General features: G+C 45.6%; 1 protein-coding gene across 1 annotated transcript in view; it reads right to left on the bottom strand.

The window, feature by feature from the left end:
- Window positions 1-10,686: 10,686 nt before the first annotated feature.
- Window positions 10,687-20,709, bottom strand: part of T265_14689 (hypothetical protein) — a gene marked incomplete at both ends in the record, with an annotated part of 14,068 nt that continues 4,045 nt past the window's right edge. The window contains 2 exons of the mRNA XM_009174791.1: window positions 10,687-11,722; window positions 17,368-17,747. Of these exons, the coding sequence (XP_009173055.1) occupies window positions 10,812-11,722; window positions 17,368-17,747 (1,291 nt within the window). The remainder of the gene's footprint in view (window positions 11,723-17,367; window positions 17,748-20,709) is intronic.

The following is a 20,709-nucleotide window of genomic DNA, read 5'->3' as shown; positions in this document are numbered from 1 at the left end:
CCGAAACCGGAAGACCGGGATGTACAAAGTAGGTTCAAGGTCAGTTGGGGTGGGTACAAGGGGGATAATCTTTCCTGTCCAGGGCCCATGGTGACTCGTACGTGGTACCCGCAATAGGGGAAGAGAGAGAGAGGGAGAGGCACACATAATGTCATATGATAGGCATACAATCAGGTACAGTCGGGTTTCAACTGCGTCACAGTTACGGTATTCAAAGTCGGCGGTGTTTATTCACCTGGCGATTTGGTTCACTTAAACAAATCGCCATAGTACAGGATTTTCAATAATACAAGAGCATGTACATTACACATAGACATTCTACACCATGAAGTGGCAAGTCTGAAAATGCCGTAAATTTCGAGAAATCAGTCTCATTGTGCGAATAGCCTGCGGCGTATCCATCCTTACAATGCCTTTCTGTTCATCGTTGCCGCGGTGGCCGCTCACTTAAAGAATACCTTAATTATTTTAGCCCGAAATATAGGGTTTCCAAATATGTGATTTTTGCGGGGAGTTAGTCTAATCCATTTGGGCCTTCTGGTGACGCGTTGCTTATAGCATTTTGGTTTAAGTGGGTGAAATTTCAAGGTCATGGACCCTCACCGATTTGCATTTTAGTACTGTAACGCAGTTGAAACTCGACTGTATCTGTATGCACGTCTATCACATGAGTTTATGTGTCTCTCCCCTCCCTCGCTCCCTGTTGCAGGTACCATGGTCGAACCACCACGAGCCCCGGACGGGAAAGAATAGCCGCTTGTACAACCCCCCGGACTGACCTTGACCGGCCCCCTTTGATTGTACTTTTGACTCCTTCCGGTTTCGGTTCCGGTTAATACACGTGCGTTGTTGCTACACTCCGGTCTTCTTCCCTGCACCACCCGACCTGTGCGCATGTGTGCTGTGTATACTGTGTGGATTCATTAATACCAGCCCGTATATCTGCACATTTCAGAACTGACGTGTGCCGTCCTCTCGAACGTCGAATACCGCTGACTTCCTGACATCCCACGCTACAGTACCGGTTCACGCAGCGCTCACGCGTCTTGCGGCGTCATCTCCATTCTGAGTGGCTGAAGTCTATTTGACGGGAACATTCAGAAAATGACAACATGGCTAATTGGCGGTTTATGATTGAACCTCCTGAACGAAGCATAGAATTACAATGCGGCTCTATCTGTTAAAAATGTACATCGTTACCAGATTTCCAAATGTAATTGGGGTAGATAGTATGCGATTCCCGGTAGTTCATACAGCTCGCTTGTTACAAGTGTGGTCGTCCAAGTTTTCTCTAAAGGGACCGGTATCACCCAGGACTATAATGTGTGATTAATGATGGTAACAAAAAAGCAAATAATCAGAGAAGCCCACGTTTAGCAGTTAACGCGGTTATATTGGCTGTGTGCACTCAGCGTCGTTCATCTGTTATGAAACGGTTTTTCTTTCGATGGAAACAGATAGCCACTTCCTAATTGTTTGTTGCCCTAAATGAACACCTTGAGGGCCATGTATCAGTCGAATTGTGTTCAGCAGCCACAGGAACAGGTATTTGCATTGAGCACCCTATGGTTAATTGTAACGGAACTATCGGTGCATCCTTCGCAGCCAAAAGATCAATGATAGTGTCTGCAGTTATGCCAAAGGTGGTAACCACTTTCTTATTTCTGACAGTTCCTTCCTTTAACACCAAGTATTGTGTGGGCATAAAGAAAGGTCCCCATCATTTGAAAACCCTGAAGAATGAGAGGAATTGTTGAGGTATGTAGTGATCATTGCCTGCTACTTTCGTTTAGTTATTTAACCAATGTTGGTGTGGAAACTTGCTAACTTATGTTTTTGCTGGAAAGCATTCTTTCCAGTTGTCATCCACGTAGATTGGCGTAAACCCCTGCCTTCAGGTAATCACCGCTTCCTCTTGCCTCTAAGGCACGCTTGTTGTGTTTGACGAGAATGGCTCGCACACATTGGTAATTCTGCATGCCGTATACGCAGCAACCGACAAACTACCGTCTACGGTGTATCTGTATCCTACAATCTTCGGCTGGAATAACGTTTGTGTAACGAATTTTCGGTGCTCGAGTTACACTTTTGTAGTGAAGTACCCAAGAGGAGCAGAAAATTCCTCAGCCACATAAACTACGGGGATCCTGCATACATTACAAAACATATGCCGCTATGAGGAATCTTATGTCGCCGTAAAAGCACTACGTTTAGGGACCACTCTGAATGTGTAGACGAAAGGGGATAACTACGCCCCCTTTTCTCACCTACGCAAACTTGTCTTCAACGCAAGGCCTGGATACCTTAGCTGCCGTGACGCTTGCGTTTTCCGAAAAATCTAAAGCCATGAAGCGGGCACCATGATAACGGTAGTCAATATCACTGATCTCGAATACTTATTGCAACTGCTAGGCCCACGTCTATGTTCGACACTGATTATGAGGCCTCGCCGTAATCCAACGGTCAACGACCGTCTTCCATACCCATAACTATACGCGCTACCGCTCATCCTTGCTACCTATAGTAAACACAAAGCGACATTCACGCGGGCAGTAAAAATGAGGCATCAGCTGTGCGTGATAGCTTAACCTGACGGCCTCACATACTCACTGCTGTACTCATTGTCGCATTACTTGGCCACGTATCGTGCCTTCTAGGTCCGCATCCAGGTGCGGCGTTGATTAACTGATAACCTGATCCAACCTGATCTGTCATACTCGTAACTGTACGTGTCGTCGCTTACCTCTGCTAATTACGATAAACACTGGGTCAGTATTTATGCAAACCGATGAATGCGAGGCCTAATTTATGCACACAAAATCTAACGGCGAACGAAGTATGTCGTACTCATAATTGTAAGCTCTTTTTGAAACTGCTGGGCCAATGCCTTTATGCGACGTTGATTATTAGGGCTCAACTGTGCACAGTGTTCTAATCTTATGACCAACAACAACCCGTCATACCCATAGCTGTGAGCAATCTGGCTTATGTTTTCTGCCTATAGCACTCAGTATGAAACCCCAACCATACCTAGCAGCCCAGTGAATGACCAATGACAGCCCGTCACACTCATAACTGCACCCGAAGTCATCTGCCGGGGCTACGTATTGTAACTACGGGGTCCGTGCAATGCTTGTGGCTGACTGTAATGCACCAGCTATAAATAATAAACCAATCCAACGACCAACGGTGGTTCTTCATATGCATGAGTCGTCCGCCTGCCAACCCCATGCTTGATAAAACAGCCTACTTTAACAAATATTTTTCTATTTATTAGTTGTATCGGTACAAATATGATGTTTAGTAAATCCAGTTCTCAGTTTCGGGAAGCTGCTTTTACTCGACAGGGTTTGCGTAAAAGAATATATAATTATCATCATCATCATCAAAGACAGCAACACCAGTGTTGGCACTGAAGCTTTACTGCCGTACATCAATAAGGCTTGTCTAGTTATAGATACACATAATTATATTGAAAGCCTCAGAGTGGAAAGAGGAGAAAAAGAGTGGGGGAGGAAGGGGACCTAGTGCTGGCCTATGTCAAGCCTCATTGAAGCAGTTAGGAATTATGACAACTTTTGACTGCCTGTCATTTCGGGCTCACATCAAAGTGATTTCAAGCAAGGCCATTTCCTACTTTGGGTCCCTCATGCATCCACGGGTGTCTTATCGCCTCGTTTGAATAGCAGCAACGAACCACCATGAACCCTGATGGACCCAAGGATGTCGTTACTACGACGACCCTAAACAGCTCATCCAAGATGCTCAAGTACGGGGCTGTCCATGAACCCAAGTACGGCGTCGCGATGACGGCACCGCGACTACCATCCTCAGTCTGATGGCTTGTCCGTAGTTCATTATATCCATAATGTTTCCCAGACGAGCGTGTTACGTGCACACATGAGACCGTCCCACTCCGTTTAATTTGTGCAAGGACCTAAAATCAGTGGCTACCTCATTGCTCCGCCTGCCTGTTCTGCCCACAAATCCAACAGTTCGTCGAACGGCGCTATTGTTGGCCTGGTATATCAGTGAAGATGAAACCTTGCCCTAAGCCAGATATAACGCATGCCGAGCACCATAAAAAACAGAAAACCTACTAGCTGTGACGAATTCCTTGGCTTTAGCGGAACGCTCGTGCAACCATTGAATTTTACATATACACTCAGGAGTGGAGGCTGCATTTTGAGTTTTCGTGGACGTAAAGGGCATGATCGTTGTGTATGTCGTTTTGAGATTATTTACCAGTCCAATGCGGAAGAAAACACATGAAAAACCAGGTTTTTCCGTAAAATTTTCCACCGTTTTATCAGAAGCGTGAAGCCACCGGCAGCCATTAGAATAGAAATTCCCCGTACAGATTGGACTCCGTGTTCGTCTAAATCATTTCTAATAAGACCGCGGCCACATGAGGAGATTTTAATGGCTAGAATATATACCATCAAATACTAAAGCGTTATGTTAAAAGTTCCTTCCTTCAAACTACGGCTTCAGAGAAGTTTTGAGTGTGCGTCTAAGGGTGGGCCCGTGATGTTGCAACTTTAAACTGCCTCTCATCTTGAATGACTGCCTTCCTGGTTAGAAATTCAGGTGGTCTGCCGTTCTGTTTTTTGTATAAGTGAACTCTTTCAGTCTGGCGAGACATTTATATATTCCGTTTTCTTGCCACGCTTCTGTTATACAACTTTTGTGCCAAAACCTTGGTCAGCTATAAATTTGTTTTAACGCATACTTTGCGAGCTGGCCCGATCACCCCTTGGCTGTTGATCCATATCGGTTTTGCTTGCATTGGTAGTACCTCACCGTTTGTCGAAAACCACTGCGTACCGTGGAGACCGTTTCGATTTGTTGAGCAACGAGCACACTTGCTTAGCCATTCGTTCGGAGTTTTGCCGGCTTGGTTTCTAACCTTGGCGCTCGTTGCTCAAGCAATCAAAACGGACGTTGCATATGGTGTTTGATCACTTGCTCAACGAAGGCAACCTTCCTTCTACCTGGAAGGAAGCAAGTGTCACGTCAATCTGCATATCTGATGACCGATTATCATATGGCAGCAACAGGCAAATGAGGCGCTCTAACGTAGAGCGCAAGGTGATGGAACGCACTATGAAGCGGGCCATTTAAAATCACCTCACTGACAACACCTATTCCCGGTGCAACAATATTTCCTTCCAAATCGTTCTTGCATGACGAACAAGTTCACTTTTATGAACAGCTTAACTTAAGTTAATAGTAAATGGTTCATATGGGATACTATAGTTTCCGACTTCCCAAAGGCATTCGGTCGAGCCTGTAGCTACAGGCTCTAGTGGACTATAGCGGTCTGGCTACCCAACAAGTTAGTTTACCAGGAGTGTGTGGTAAAGAAATAAAATACTAGCGTTGGGTTGGGTATAGGATAATAAAGAGGTCAGATGGAACAGACTCACTAACAACCCTTCAAAATAGCTCGTCGTTGGCCCAGGTTAGCGAATGAAAACAACCCAATAATGTTGGTCCAGAGGTCTTCTGAACAGTTCTCATGTATAATAAATTCCGAAGATGGTCTGAAATGTTTTGGTACCAGAGTTAGTACATGAGACACGCGAATGGCCGCTGCGAGCGTGAGCGAAATCAGAAGAGAGCCGAAGCACGTGACCACGCTTGTGTTCTGTGAAATTGTACAAGTGCGCGTTTTTGTGGTTTTTCGTATTCCAACAAAAAACGATTATGCAATTGATGAAATACGTAGTGTTATAATGGAAGTGAAATAAAGGTACAAAACGCTACAAGCCCCACGCGTCCCTTTGCTGCACAATTTTGAGTCCTGTGGGATTCAGGGATAAATTGTACGCTAGAATGGGACATCTTCATGAAGCAAAACGAAAGTGATTCAACCTACTTTCCTCTGGCGTCGGTCTCCATCGGAATCCCCAAGCATCGGTTTGGGGACAACTTCCGTACCTGATCTAAGTTAAAAACCTTCTAGGTGTTTCACCAAGGACATGTCTACTTTTTGGAGTCATGGAAATCAAAGCTAGTGCCTTTCAAGTGGGCGTAGACGCTGCAAAGCAAAGGGGTCGTCGGAATAGCCCATTCTTCAGAAGGACGGAAACCAAATCCTTACATCATTCGGACGCCTTTCTCATGCTTGTTGAGAACTGACCGGATGACAGTAAGAGGACGGATGTTAAACGCGCTTTGCGTTGCCTTACCTATTTCCCCAGCATTATTTCTGCCTACGAGGAGACCTACTGCTTACTTTTGCTCAGTTTAAACAAGGTTTAGTCAACGGGATTCTCACGGTTAATCTACCTAACACACAGCGAAGAAATGGCTATAAACAAGTTTTAAAGCAAGTTCTAAGTGCCATCTGTAAGCCACCCAGCGACGAGAACCATGAGAAAATATAGTGAAAGCCATGGCACTCGGTTCCCATTTGGGGACCACGAACAGTTAGGACAAGATTTTGATGATTCCCACTTGGCATTGTGGAAGTCAGGTTTTTTATTTTTAACAATTAAATGGGACTCAAACGTTTGGACTGGTGCTCAAAACTCAGCTGCCCGTTTGCTTCAGTCCATCAGGGAGACATCATAACTTTCGAAAGTTCAATTCCACTGTGAAAATGCTGAGCGCCCAAACCAAGTGACAGCTGATTGGTGTGATTAGTTGAAGGATTCAAAGGCATTCCTCGTTTACAAATATACCTAAGAGAGCTGGCTCATCTATGGAATCAGAGCCGGTGCTTGTCCGGCATAAGCAATTTAATCAAACTCGTGTGCAAAATGTGTTTGTAAAAATTTTGTGATTCTGAATGTGTGCTCAAACAAAATAACAGTATAATCTGCCTTACTCTCGTCTGAATTAGTTTTAATTGGCTTACATTGGTAATTTTGATTGGACGTCTTGGAATCCGAGCCACACGTTTGTCGCCCACACCAGCTAGATTTCCCTTTTTGTAGTGAGCAGGCAGCGGGCATTTTCGACTGAGTTACAGCCTTCCGGATTTAGGGCGGGGTTCAATGGTTAGCTGCTCATATTCTACATCTCTAACCCCGAACTGGCTGGCAACCCCCGGTGGAAGGCTACAGAAAGCCTGTTATCCTTCGCCGTTTGTAATGGAAAACTATACTGCCTGTATAAAGTACTTGAATGTGATAACAAACAGTTTATCAGGAAACTCAACCAAGGGACATGGGGCACATAAAATTTGACATATTTGAACGTTTTACCGGCTTAATGGAATACTGTAGATGCGATTCGTATATTGAAAGCAATGTGTTCTTCGGAAGCCAGTGTTTCTCGTAATAACCCTCCAGACTCAGGAAGAACCAGGCCTTCACAACCGTCTCCTTGAACAGACGATGTCAGAAGAAATACAGTACTGACCCCTCCGGTATATTTTGTGTCAACGAGCGTACTGTGGGTCGTGGCAAGTTCAGTGGATTAATATGGCTGCATAACAACCTGCAAGTTTCCCCATTGAAAGCTGATCGCATTTTCCGGCAAGCACTGTTTTCCAGTACGAGGTATTTGTTTACCCTGAAAAATAACTCGCTTTGACAAATCGCCCATACGGATAAGCAACAGAAAATTCAGTGGAGGAAGGCGGTTTCAATTGTGTAGTGGTCAAATCGAAACCACCATAGTTCCCGAGAGATAATTTCCATTCGCCGGGTATCGGTCGGCAAATTAAAGGCTCCTTTTAAGTCGAGACTAGGCGGCGTGAGTCTGTTGAAACAATACGATATAAATGTTCATTTCAAAGTCATCAATGCACGATGGCTTCCTCGCTGCAAACACGAACAAGATCCGTATGTTAACAAAATTAGGGCATGCCGTGCATAGATGAGTAAATTTGTGTTGTCGACTCAAAGTAGTGTCATATAGGGGCATCAGGTCATTTGACGTCGACGGAGACGCATGCTGTTTTATGATAACAGATCACCCCCCACCATGCACCTTCGGCTAACCGGTTAGACCTTCCCTCACTTTTGCTTTATTGTCATTTGTCAAAACTGGCCAGAATCTGTCACGCTGAGGAGGCTTATCGGATTAGAATAAGTTTTCCTCAAGAATCTTAGAACTGATCTGTCGCTAAAGTTTATTCACACAACATGACAATCACTACATCTGATGAGGCGCAGTAAAGACGAGGCCTAAGTGAGTGGGCTTTTCAGAATCAGATCACGAGTTTGCACATCCTGCCAAACCTAGGTCTATTTCTTGGTCAACATTAGGGGGCGAGATCACTCAGTGGTTAGAGCACAAATTTGCTGACCGGAAGGTCCGCGTTCGCACCCGACCTCTGCCTCTCGACTTCCTCTGTCTAGACTTGGGCAACCTGGCACTATCCCAGCCTTCGTGGTTCCCTCTGGTGGCATGGCAATTAGACACCGGAAGGGTGCTCAGCTGAACGATTGGGTCCTCAGTAAGAGCCGATGGCGAACTCGTTAGAGTGAGGTAGCTAATCACCGACGGTAAATATTCTATGAATAAAATGTCAACAACTGGATGGACCTGAATTCACACCTAATTCATACTCGATGGCTGTGTGAACCGAAGGGACCGTGGCCATCAAAAGGAAACTTCGACGATGGAGTTACATTCTTAATTCATGTGCACCCACCTAGTGAATCGTGCTAAGGACGAAGGGTTCTGTATGCTTGAAATGTTCGTTACCCTGAATCTCAGTAGCCCTATCCTGACGTTGATGTACACTAAAAGTACAACCCGATTTTTGAGAATCTGGACCAGTCTATGGAGGCCGTAACAGTGACATCCTTACGATTCCCATACCGACTGCCATAGGAAATGCATTGTTTGTTTCGAATACGGGAAGATCCAAACAAAGATGAACGAAATCGAAAAAAACTGGACGTTTTTCATGTGACGAGTTGGATAAAAATGGTTAAATAACAGCATTAACGATGAAAACATCAATCTCTAGTGACTTCGTATTAACGTGGTTCGCCAATGCGTCTGGCAGTAATAGCTGCTTAACGATGTGAACGAAGTGAAGCCAGAATGAGGTGTTGACGTGATACCCAAACAGATACTTCACTTGATGTGACTTTCAACCACGTGTGGAACAAGATTTAATTGAGATGGCGTGAACTTCTCCGGTAGGCAATCTACCCGAACTAAAATAAGGTTTTTACTGTCAGTCTGCATCAAGACTGTAGGTGTCACAACACCGAAAGAATACTGGCCAACCATCGAACTTTCGTCCTCTCCTCTATTCTATCCTGCTGATGACTTTTGGAACTGTACCTGTCATGCGAAAATTTGAACGGTCATCACGTTTTGTTCCCAGACTTTAGATGCTAAACCAAGGGAAGTAGATCGAAGCAAATGAAGTACTGGAGTTGGAAGAAAGGATAGATGCACTACATGTGCCTTTCTCCTGCTCTCCGAAATTGGAACAGTGCCACGTGACAACGTATTGCGGATCCATACGAAGAAGAACACGTGTCAACTGGTGCTGACGTTGGTAAATAAAAACAATAGGTTTCCCAATAACCCCTGAAAATTTGAACGCTCATCACAAGTGCTTTCCTGACGTTCTCTTCTTCAAATATCAACAAACAACACGTCTGAAGGAACAATTTAACGTGTTGTGTTTTCCCCTAATATGTCCCGTGTTTGGCCTGCCAAATATCAACTGATCAGGCATTCTTATTGACTGATTGTCATTCGGGTGTTAAGCTCCCAAGAATGATATGTCCAACTTGCTATCGTTTGCTTGAATCAAATGTTTATGCATCATCGGTTGGCAGATTTTGCGTTTCTTCCCAAATTTACGTCATGTTCCAATATAAAGCACTCGGTAGAGAGGCTGCTCATGTTTGTCTTGGTTTTAAAGAGCAGTGCGATGAAGAGAGATACAAGCTACCTGCCTAATGCTAAGATCTGTGCGACACGAACGATGGGTTGTTTGTGATTCGAAGTTCAACTTAAGAGGGCATTCTGGATTTTCACGCTGTGATGCCAGTTCCATGCTGGACTACAGATTTCCCAACGATGATGTTTTTTTTCCATAGAAATGTCCGACCCCCCATTACGCATGTATCAAATGATGTGTAAAGCAGCGCTTTCCGTCAAATGTTGTATTTCTGAAGGGCGTCTCCTTTGTGAGATACCTATATGAGGTTGCTGAACAGTTGACCGACTTAACCTTGGGACGAATTTCCCCCGAATACACGCTGCCCAGGAACGGCGATCAGTCGTCTCGCCTTTTACACAACCTAATGCTCAACTGATACCTTATTGTACTGGATACACGTGAACTACGGAGGACGTACAGTTCGGTGTAGAAAGCATTTCCACCACATGATGTTACCGCTACGTGAACGGGTGCATTGGTCCCAAAAAAACTGGCCAAGCCCACTCATAATTAAGATATGCGAGCTGTCGTCCAGTGTCAGCTAGTTGGAGCAAGGCAAAAGACATTGGTCGTTGACCATCAACGGCCCAAAAATTCATTCTCCTTGGATACCTTGTCGTAGTAGGACTATTGAGCACATTGTCCCATGGGTCGGCAGACAATAGTCGTTGAAATGAACTGCGTAAGGTCTGAAGCCATTGAAGATATACCTGGGTGCAATCCATTTCAAAAGATATTTTACAAGTTCTTAACGAGTGAATTAAAACTAGGCGTATAACTCCAACAACACTCAAATACCGTAATGCCTTTTACTTGCTCTCGAGGTCATTTGGAAGGTAGAAAAAGACAGATGATAACCAAAGGCGAAAATAGAAAACAGTCGAACGGAAGTTGTGAAATCTGTATTTACATGGGGTGGAGAAATAGACTGCTGCAGAAAAAATCAAGGAGCTGGAAGTACGTTGAAACTGCCATTGGACAAGCCATCTTCCCAAAACCAATGTAAGGTACCCTGATCAAAGGCCATTAATGTTGGTCCGTTGGAGAGTAAACCACCGGGATCGGACCAATTTGGCCGAAAGAATAAAACGGGTGGTGGGGTTGATGCTTGTCGTACATTCATGGAAGGTATTTCTATTGTGTTGATTGGCTCCCCTGTACGTAGGTTCCAAATACCAATGTGTCCAGATGCCAAAAGCGGTGATACAACCATATTACAATCAACGGGAGAGACAGTCGGCACCAGGGGTTGATGAGAAGCAATTTCACAAAGAGTACGGTTGCTCTCCACAGTTGCAGAGCCATGGTAGTTCAAAACTGGTCCTGCGGGCCAACGATCGTCCCAAAGCTGAAGCAAGCCAGAACGGCGCCCAACAAGCAAACCAAAACGATCCCCGCCAGCGGTCACGAGGGACTGGAGAAACGTTATGTCTGTCGATTTGTCCGTGTGCCGTTGGCACAACTTGAAACGGATGAGAAATTTGCTCAACCTTCTTTGTGTACGGCTTGCCTCAACCAAGTCTAGCCACAGTGCCCCTTGATGCGTGGCGGCCACATAAAACAGCCCGTTGGACGCATCAATGCTTTCCTTTCTGGTGGAAGTGGTATGAGCGCAAGCAGTAACCGCAACTGGCGAAGATTTCCCAGTAGAACAGTCACGCGGTATTGGCAAATGCAATTGGGAGTAACCGCCCCCCATTCTGTAGCGTAAAATCTCACTTCGACTGTATATGTAGAGCGGCACTCTGCTGTTCTCACTGGCCTCGATGGATAAGTAGGGAGTGGCAAATTGTATGGATTTACTCGTTGCGAATGTCAACTGAATACTGTCTGCTTCTCTGGGGATTGCTGTGCCTAGAAAAAATGTGATAGAAAACGAGGAGAGGAATCAGTCGACTCACAGGTGCATAGCTACGAAGGCAATATAAAGAATGGTGAAGGAAAATCCAGAGATCCATGTGGTGCAGTGAGACCTGATACATAGACAATACACTAAGTGTGGATCTATAGAGCGCCCTCAGTCGAAGACAGCGAAAATGTCCTAAATCATCGACAGCACAGCTTACACAATCTGCATAGTCTGTGTATAATCATAGTTGACTAGAACAATAGTCAACAAGAGAGATTATCAAACTCAATAAAACGTCCATCCCGTACTGTCGTGAGAAGTTAGGCTAGTTTATGGGTATTAAACTACCGCATAAACACTACCTGTATTGATTAAATGGTGACCATCAGTCGAATTACGGTGAGCGTGCTGGAGCAGTAAAAAGAATCCAATCTGAAACTCATTGAGGCATTCGGATACCTCATTCAACCGTTCTCCTTCTACTGGCATGAAAACAAAGTTTCGCTATCCGTTACCTCCCACAATTTTTAGAAGAGGACACAAGGTGGTCCATCAACTGTAGCCCAGCCAGTGTGTGATCACTCAAAGAGAATTCATCACCGCAGGACAAGCTACTTTTCATTTTGGTGTATTGGACGACTTGCGTCAGCACCTTTAGTAGTCCATGCACTTCCTCTGGAATGAAAACAATGACATCTGTATTTTCTAGTTCGCTTCACTGCATCATCGGTAACGAAATTAAAAAGGGATAGATTGAGCACACGGATTAGACACCACTGCTTGTAAGAAAGTCGTTAGAGAGCGCCACACAACCACGCGCTCACAAGTGAATACAACGAACGTGCGGAAAAATACTACGGACTGGAACCACGAGACTCAATGATGACCAATGACTAGTCACGATTGTGATAAGCAACCTGACCAAACCATCAGCTAGACGTATCGTGCTTAGATTTAAAACGAGTAGTTACTTGATCCATGGGCCCGCCAGCTGAAGCTAGACGCGTGGAGATCAGAGCAAAACTTCATCCCCTTGGTGCGATTCCACGGGGCTACAACCACTGACTGAGTGAGAAACGCGCACTACAAGTTACAAAAAATATGGGACCAGATAGGTTTTCAGACTAAAACTTACGTCTGGTGAAGTGTAGCACGGTGTCTCATTGGAGCGTGTGATTGACCTCGAGGTTTCGCGCTCCTTGAGCACTTTGAAAAAACGATCCAACAATTGATGAACGTGTTGTGCTCTCTGTGGTCCCGAATTACACGTGGAACTGGCATTTGTGACAAAGGATACCAACGAGTCAAGAATGGTGCGGCTGATGGACGGTTGGAGACTGGTAAGAAGGACGGCGTCACTGGTGAAACATCGCCGAACAGAACGACTAAACGAAACGAAAAGGAAGAAGCAAAGTGGCAGAGGAGACAATGAACTGATGCAGTCACATAGGGCAGAGGAACTCATTCTCCTTGTTTGATTCACTCGCTGCTCGGTTGTACCCTTTCTTAAGGCGATTGGGTACAACTCGCGCGCAGTTATCTGGTCCGGTGGCAACGAGGTCCGTTGCCTATGACTCGCCTAAAAAAACAGCGGGGACCGACAGTTGCGAAAGGTTGTGCGCTACACAAATCACTCGGCCTCCAGAAGAACTACAACTACAGTGAACAACTACAGTGAACACTCATCATTTATGTGTGTCGGAATGCTTTATTAAAACCGTAAACATCGAACCACCTCAGAGGCTCCTTCACTGCGTGGTTCCCACTCGCTACTCCTAACTAACCATGGGGAAAACTGACTGCAGTTCAGTCATCGCGATTCCTTCAGGCTGCCTAAAGGATGGTTGATAGCCTGTTCACTTCCAGTTGGGCGCCGATTTTCTCATGCTAGCGGTAGTTTGTGATGCACATTCACCCAAGTTAGAACCTATGGGGCCCTTTCGAGACGCCGCTATCTTGTTCGATGCACTTTAAGTTGGAACAGAGTCTTGGGTATAAAGTAGTAAGGATGATGTTACTTCTGAAAAGTAATCTACATCAGGTTTCATCCCCATTTGAAGCCACTACGTCAGTGCAAAAAGACAGTTTGCGTCCTCTTCGTCGATAGATTTCACCATTTAGCACAGCATCAAGCCGTCAGTAGCCAGGGGGATATGTTACCGATCCGGTCATGTCTACCTGGTTAGTTCCAATCTCACATAAAGCGTAGTGGATTGCCCAGCTGCCCTTCTTCAAAGTCCCGCATTAGTTAGCAGCTAAAATTTGCACAGACCGGACCTTACCACTTAGGAGTGACTGCAAAATCCTGTAACTGGCTGGACGATGGTCTGGGGAAGATGAGGAACCACTTTTCCTGGTTTTCTATCAAATACACTTACTTTCCCATTCCGTCATTTTTTTACGGGATAACGTCAATTTGTGCACTATGCGTCTGCAATTTATTCTTCTGGAATGGATTTAGGCACAATTAAACGTGAAGCATACAAATCTGGCTGAGTCGATTACCAGAAACGTTCTCTACTTCCACAGGAAATCCAGACCGAATAACGCCACCCCGACTTGAGGAACAGACGCACAAAAACACATTTTGAAACGATGCGGTACATGTACACCGTAAGAAGCGCGAATAAGAAAGACATTTTCGGCATCACGGGCGAATGGGCACCCAACTGAAGATGGGAGTTATCCAAACAAACTCAGCGAGATTGACCTGTACGGGAAGTTCTGCGTAGGGCAAAACTGACTGGAAATGCCGTTTAACTATTGGTCTGGTCACAACATCCACTGCTCAGACTTGGTCGCATGAATATCGGCGTCCATCACATAAAAATAGGAGCGGTGATTTCACGTCGTTGTACACAAAGTTTTTATTTGGGATCTGGAATACTCAAGCATGATGTGGTCTCTGCGAAAGTGGTGCCCCCGTTTTGAGCGACCTGCACTTGTGAGGGCCACGACCGTTTACTAAGTGTTTAGTAACCACAACCACTAACCCACCGCTACGCACAACTACGCACTGATGATGTCACCTCGATTGGTGATGAAACGTTTGCAACCAAATTGCCCAGCTCAGCGAACAAGCCAACGACCATCTACGCCACCTGAGCTACCGACATTCTCCTCTATAGTAAACAACGAACGTGTAGCACTCCCAATTTTCTGGACCAAGCTGTCGAACGAGGGCGCTGAGATGAACAAACCGGTCAACGCAACAGAATGCACCCATGGAGTCAAGAATGGCAAGGAGCTACCGACATTCTCCTCTATAGTAAACAACGAACGTGTAGCACTCGCGATTTTCTGGACCAAGCTGTCGAACGAGGGCGCTGAGATGAACAAACCGGTCAACGCAACAGAATGCACCCATGGAGTCAAAGAATGACAAGACTGCATAGTGCCCATACGCATGCCGTTGCTCCAACAATTGTAGGTGTGTGAAGATGTGGTCTACACAACCTCTTCTCGACCAAAATCCTCCTTGTTGTTCCCGAGTCTCGTCAAGCAATATGAAGTTAGCGATGCAAAAGCCTAGTTATTATGGGCCGATCTAATTCCCCTGTAACTGCAATACTCGATACCATGCCTTTTTGAAAGTGAGCGAAACTGACGGCTCATTACAAATCGCAGCCGAGCAATAAATCTATAGCTCACGAGCCAAGAAAGGTGCAACCCGCTGCAGCGGTTTTAAAATCAGTTGAAGCTCGTAGGTCGTCACATCTCGACAGTCAGCGATCGATCTGCTTAAAAATTCTCACGCTGAAGGGTGCGGTAAAAACAGAACGAGGGACGAATATCGGATACGAAGCAGGTATAAGAAATCGCAGGTTCCAAGTTCACTATCCAGGGCCCCATTGCAGGTTGAGAATGTGACTGATGAATTACAAGTGGTTAGTTGAATTGTTGAGTGTTTAGCAGAGCTTCATGCGATTTTTTTTACAGACGAGGGGGCCATTTTGTCATTGACAGTTTTGCTCACTACGGGCCTGTTAGCTTGACGCGCATATCAGCTGGAATATTTTGCGTACATTTGAGGTTTCTCACTTCCTACATCTCCTGTGTCTTCTGAAATTCACCGAGCTTCTCTACACGAGCAGGCGCTCCTTTTCACCTGATACATGAGGGGTCATCGAGCTGCGTTATGCTCTCGGGAAGGAACAATAAATGTCCCGACTTCCAGCATTTTAAGTGTTGCTCCAGACAATGTTTAGATCTAGTTGGTGGCACAATTACAAAAGTGGAGTGTCCAGTATTTTACAGGGTTACGGAGAGTACACACAAATACGTCAACATCATATGTATTGTCCGAAGGGGACTAAAATAGGTGGTCTTGGTGTTTGCTTCACATTAAGGTATGAAAGCTTCTCAGTGGTTACGCAGAACGAGCGATATTAAGCAACTGATCTGCGCCACCTACAGCTAATCGCGATGTTTAGGAGACCACCGTGTGGCCAGGCAGTTTTCTTGGGAGCCAGTAGGACATAGAGAGTCTGTGGTGAGCACATGATTGCAGCAGGCTTTCACCCTTGTCCGTGCGTTCCGACCGCAGTTCAAGATTACCACTCATTTAGGTCTACGCGGTGCTAAGTCAACCTAATTGAATATTCATGTTCCTGGTAACCACAAAAATCATCATCATCATCGACAGCATGACATCAGTGCTCAACACGGATGCTTCACTGCCGTACACTACAACAATAACTGGTCCCTTTGCCCGCCGCTTTAATCACGCTCAAAGCGAAAACTATCTTTGAGAGTGTGGGGACTACAATTCAAGCGGATACAATCAAAAGGCAGCGATTACTATCACGTTTACGGCACGCTCAAACGGATCATATCAAACGAACTGCAGGGAGGTAAACATTCCCGGCGGAACTAGTCGCGGCGGCTTCTGGGTCATCAGACGTGTGTAACTAGAAGAGCAAAAGTCGATGAGGAGGCCATTTCAACAACCGTAGCTGGGTCTCGAAGCTTCGGCTAGAAGGGATAGCACACAACAACAGAAAGCGAGTCCAGCATATATGCAAGAGCAGTCAGTCTATTACCTAAATTGTATGAGAGTGCGAACGCAAAAGGCTTTCATATAAACTGAGTGTAGGGATTTAAGGAACGGCTTAGCAGTGCCGGCGGCTGAGTTAAGTATAAGTATTACAGCCAACAGCTATGTATGACGAACAGGTTTATCGGTCGTTAAGAATGGGTCATCGGAGATGTCGTTAACAACGAGGGACGATTAGGGTCCTCAATCAAAGCACCTGACTCAAAAGCTATATTGTAAAGCAGTTGTGGTTACCGTAAGACTTTCCAATGACTTAATGAACGGGTTGCCACACGTGTTCCAATCACCAAAACTGGAGGAACAGGGGACTGGCTTAAGAAAACTACTAATTGGTCAAACTTATATGCAAGCTTCCCAGTAAACGGGTTATGGAGGTGCACACTCTGCTATACCGCAGTTAGATTCAGCCCTTTCGTGACATCATTACTATTCTCGAGTGGAATTTAAACCCACAACACTCGTTCTGAAAGGATACAGAATGTGGATACCATGGGAATAAAATATAAAAAAAAATAAAATAAAAAAAATGTCCGTAAATAGACAAGAGAGAAAACTTGCCATAAGTTCAGCCAAAAATCGTACTAGCACACTTACCCTCGACACACAGGACATGCAGAATGGCCTTTGGGGACCAGTGAGAGCCCCCAAGTAAGCCTATCTTGCGTCCGGGAACCACCCAGGCCATGTTAGAAGCAAGAAAATTAAGTGAGAGTTTTGTGACCTCCTTTGCGCGAAATCCTCCAAAAACAGCGCGTCGCACTGCCCTGGACTGTCGATCGTAGGCGGTCGAGTAGCTTGCTAAGATACAGATCTGATCAGGACCTGGCTGTAATATGTACAGATATCGACCATCAGGAGAAAACAGAGCACGACCGGCACCGATGCTATTGTCGGATAACTTGGGACTCAGGTTTTTCACCCGTGCGTGTATCAAATCCGAGTCTGTGCAATGGGCAGAAAGATGATCCGTTAAGCTGTGAACAGTGGTTAATACGCATTCTACTCTTCATCAGGGAAAAAAGCACCCGTCAATGGCCGACAGGAAACAACCAAAGAATGTTAAACTTCACCACATGTCGTTTAAAAACTCAGTCCAGCCAGATGGAGGAGTTTAATATGACTTCCTTTGACAGAATCAGTCGACCAAATTTGGACCAATATCTTACTTTGTATTGGAGTTATAGCTCTATAGCTCCTTTACAAAATTAGTCATGTTGTTGTCAAATATTTTTTGCAGTTTGTGCAAGCTAAAAGTTCGATACAGGATCGGATACAACAGTAGAATCTTTCCTCCTCACACTTGTGGTGCAGTGCCACAAGTCATCGTGAGTTCAGCCCACGTTAGCTTTGTAGCAAAAAATTTAGCAACCCCATCGTAAGCTTCGTTTTTACTGTAGCTGACCCTTAAAATAGGAACAGCAAACTCAAGACTGAATCGGTCACTTATTCACTTACATATCATGCATGCTTACACCAGCTGTCGATTGAGAATGAATATTATGAGCGACTATGGATTATTAGAGCTGCGTAGTGAAGGCAATGTCTAAAATACCACTAATTGCTACTCACTGCTTCGTTGCATCAATCAGTTCGGTTTATCAGATCACATGATCAATTAGGTGGTGCTGAGTAAGTTTAGTTAGTTGAAAGGACGGGAAGCTGGTCATCTACTCATTGAATACGATGACTTTGACACGGGAGCGCCACTGGTTGCGTGACCGAGCCACGCCTACCAGTGCCATTAACCACTGATAAGTTGACTTTCAAGGTTCCCATCTAGGGAAGTGCAAGCTGTCAATCCTGTGATCAGTCAAGCTTCGAAGGATAAGGCCAAAGGGCATCCCCATTCGCCCGTATACATGCTCTCCACAAGCTGGGTGCAGGAGGCCAGCTAAGCTGTTCTCTAAAGTGTTAAGCCCATCTTTCCAGTCGACGTTTTTCCTGGCATCAATTAAAGATATCGACCTCGACGACATGCAGTAGCCTTGTGGTCGAATTGAAGAAGTCGGACAGGCAGCACTGAACACAACTCCTTTCACATTTTGCCACGCTTCATCCGCATGCTCACTGCCACCACAGTATTGGTTTGGTGTGGAGGGTTGTTTGGCTAGCTCAGATCGATACTGTTGAGCTATGGTAGTTCTTCGAAGGCAGTGGATTGCCATGCTTCTTGATGACTTACAAAGAGAGACGGACTGCCAGGCGTGAACGCACCATGGCGTGATCGGAATCAAGTGGTGTGCCCCAGAAGGAACGGCAGTCTTGAATTGGTAGCTAAGGACCACGTGATCCAACTGAGTTAACGGTTTATTTGCAATTAATGGCCACCAGGTTACGCGATGCGAAAGTTTATGCTGAAGGTTCGCGCTGACCAGAAACAGTTGGGGGATTCGCTCTCCGTTGTCTGTGCGACGAGCATCGACTCCGAATCGATCGCCCAAATGCGATTTCAAAGATTTCATGCGACCGAATTGTAAATTAATATCCCCGCAAGTATCACAAAGACGGTACTTCTTGCTTGACGAATAAGCCCGGATAACTCTCTATAGAAAATAACCCTCTAAGAGTCAGAACTGCAGTCCATTGGGGCATAAGTCAACAGTATAAACAGGCACTGCTTTTTATGACGACAGACTTTCAGCTTGATAACCGGACGACGCCAAGACAACTGTTTACTGAGATCCAGTCAAGCAAAGTGCGTTCACCTCTGGAGCTGAGCACAACTCCCACGCCATATATTCCATGAGTTATTGCTTCTGGATCACCGGACACAGAGGGAGATATGGGAGAGAGCTGAGTTTGTCTTTGGTGTTCTGAGATGCATAACCATGTTTGAGTCTTGCATGTGCTTCGAAGACACAGCATACATCAATTTTGAGGGAGTACAAGGTTTCAGCGAGCATTGCCTGCTGTCCCTTTAACAGAGTACGGAGGTTGGAAACTCCTTCATAGAAAGATCTCGTGGATTTTGAAAGGTGTTATTTGGTTTATTGTTAATAGGCAGCGAGAAGCACCTGTCAGATAACTACTGATAGTCAAATGACCCAGTGACGTTTGCTTGTATGGTGGGAAAGGATTTGGGAGGGACATAGGTGGACACAAAACTGTGCGGGCAAACGATACTTCCCGGTTGCCCAGCCGGAGGAATTGGATTGAGGTACCGTACCGCACCTTGAGCCTTTGATTAAAAAGTCCGACCCACAAGGTAGTGGGAGGATGTAGGGTTTTGTTCGGGGACCCTTATCATAGCCCCCGACTCAAAAGTATGAAAGAGAGGCAGCTGTTTTTAGGGTTTTCTTGAGAAGTCTTTCCCGGATACATTGACTTAATAGTCTACTTGGCTGCAGAGGACAAGTCTGGCTAGAGGACGCAGGAAGTGAGGTATTACTGTCGCATCCCTAATGAAGGTGCACACAGCAGGTGTCTTATGAGCAGCAAGTAACTCTCGCCGGCGGTCACGACCAACCATTGAGCGATCGGAGTGTGCAGTTTTTAGGGCCGACTCTTTCTAGCCTGTCCTCCCTCAGGGGAAGGCAGCATCGTCGCTTCCATGAATAGGGATATGCTGGTCACCTGGGGGAAAACACTTTACTCCTTCACACTTCTATCGCAGAGGAAATAAGTACGACTTAACCCCTAGACCGCCTCGAAGCACGACTACTCGTAGTACGGGGTCTCGCTGCTTTTGGTGTGACTGCTCCCCTTTGGCCTTCCTGGAATGGTTACCCCTTGTGGAACGACGTTCCAGCCACTATAGCCCACGGGATCATTAAAGTGCTCAAGCCCGACCACCACGTCAAGGTGGCAGCTTTAGGTCTGGTGCTCTTAGAGAAAATGCAGTACAATCATAAACCCTTCTAGTTACGGGACCATACCCAGAGAACAGCCATGGTTACAACCTTGTGTGGACTCTGTTCACCCACACAATCTGCATTA

Source organism: Opisthorchis viverrini (genome assembly GCF_000715545.1).
Source record: "Opisthorchis viverrini unplaced genomic scaffold opera_v5_242, whole genome shotgun sequence".
NCBI lineage: Eukaryota > Metazoa > Platyhelminthes > Trematoda > Opisthorchiida > Opisthorchiidae > Opisthorchis > Opisthorchis viverrini.
Note: the sequence above shows the minus strand (reverse complement) of the source record. Positions and strands in the feature narration are given on the sequence as shown.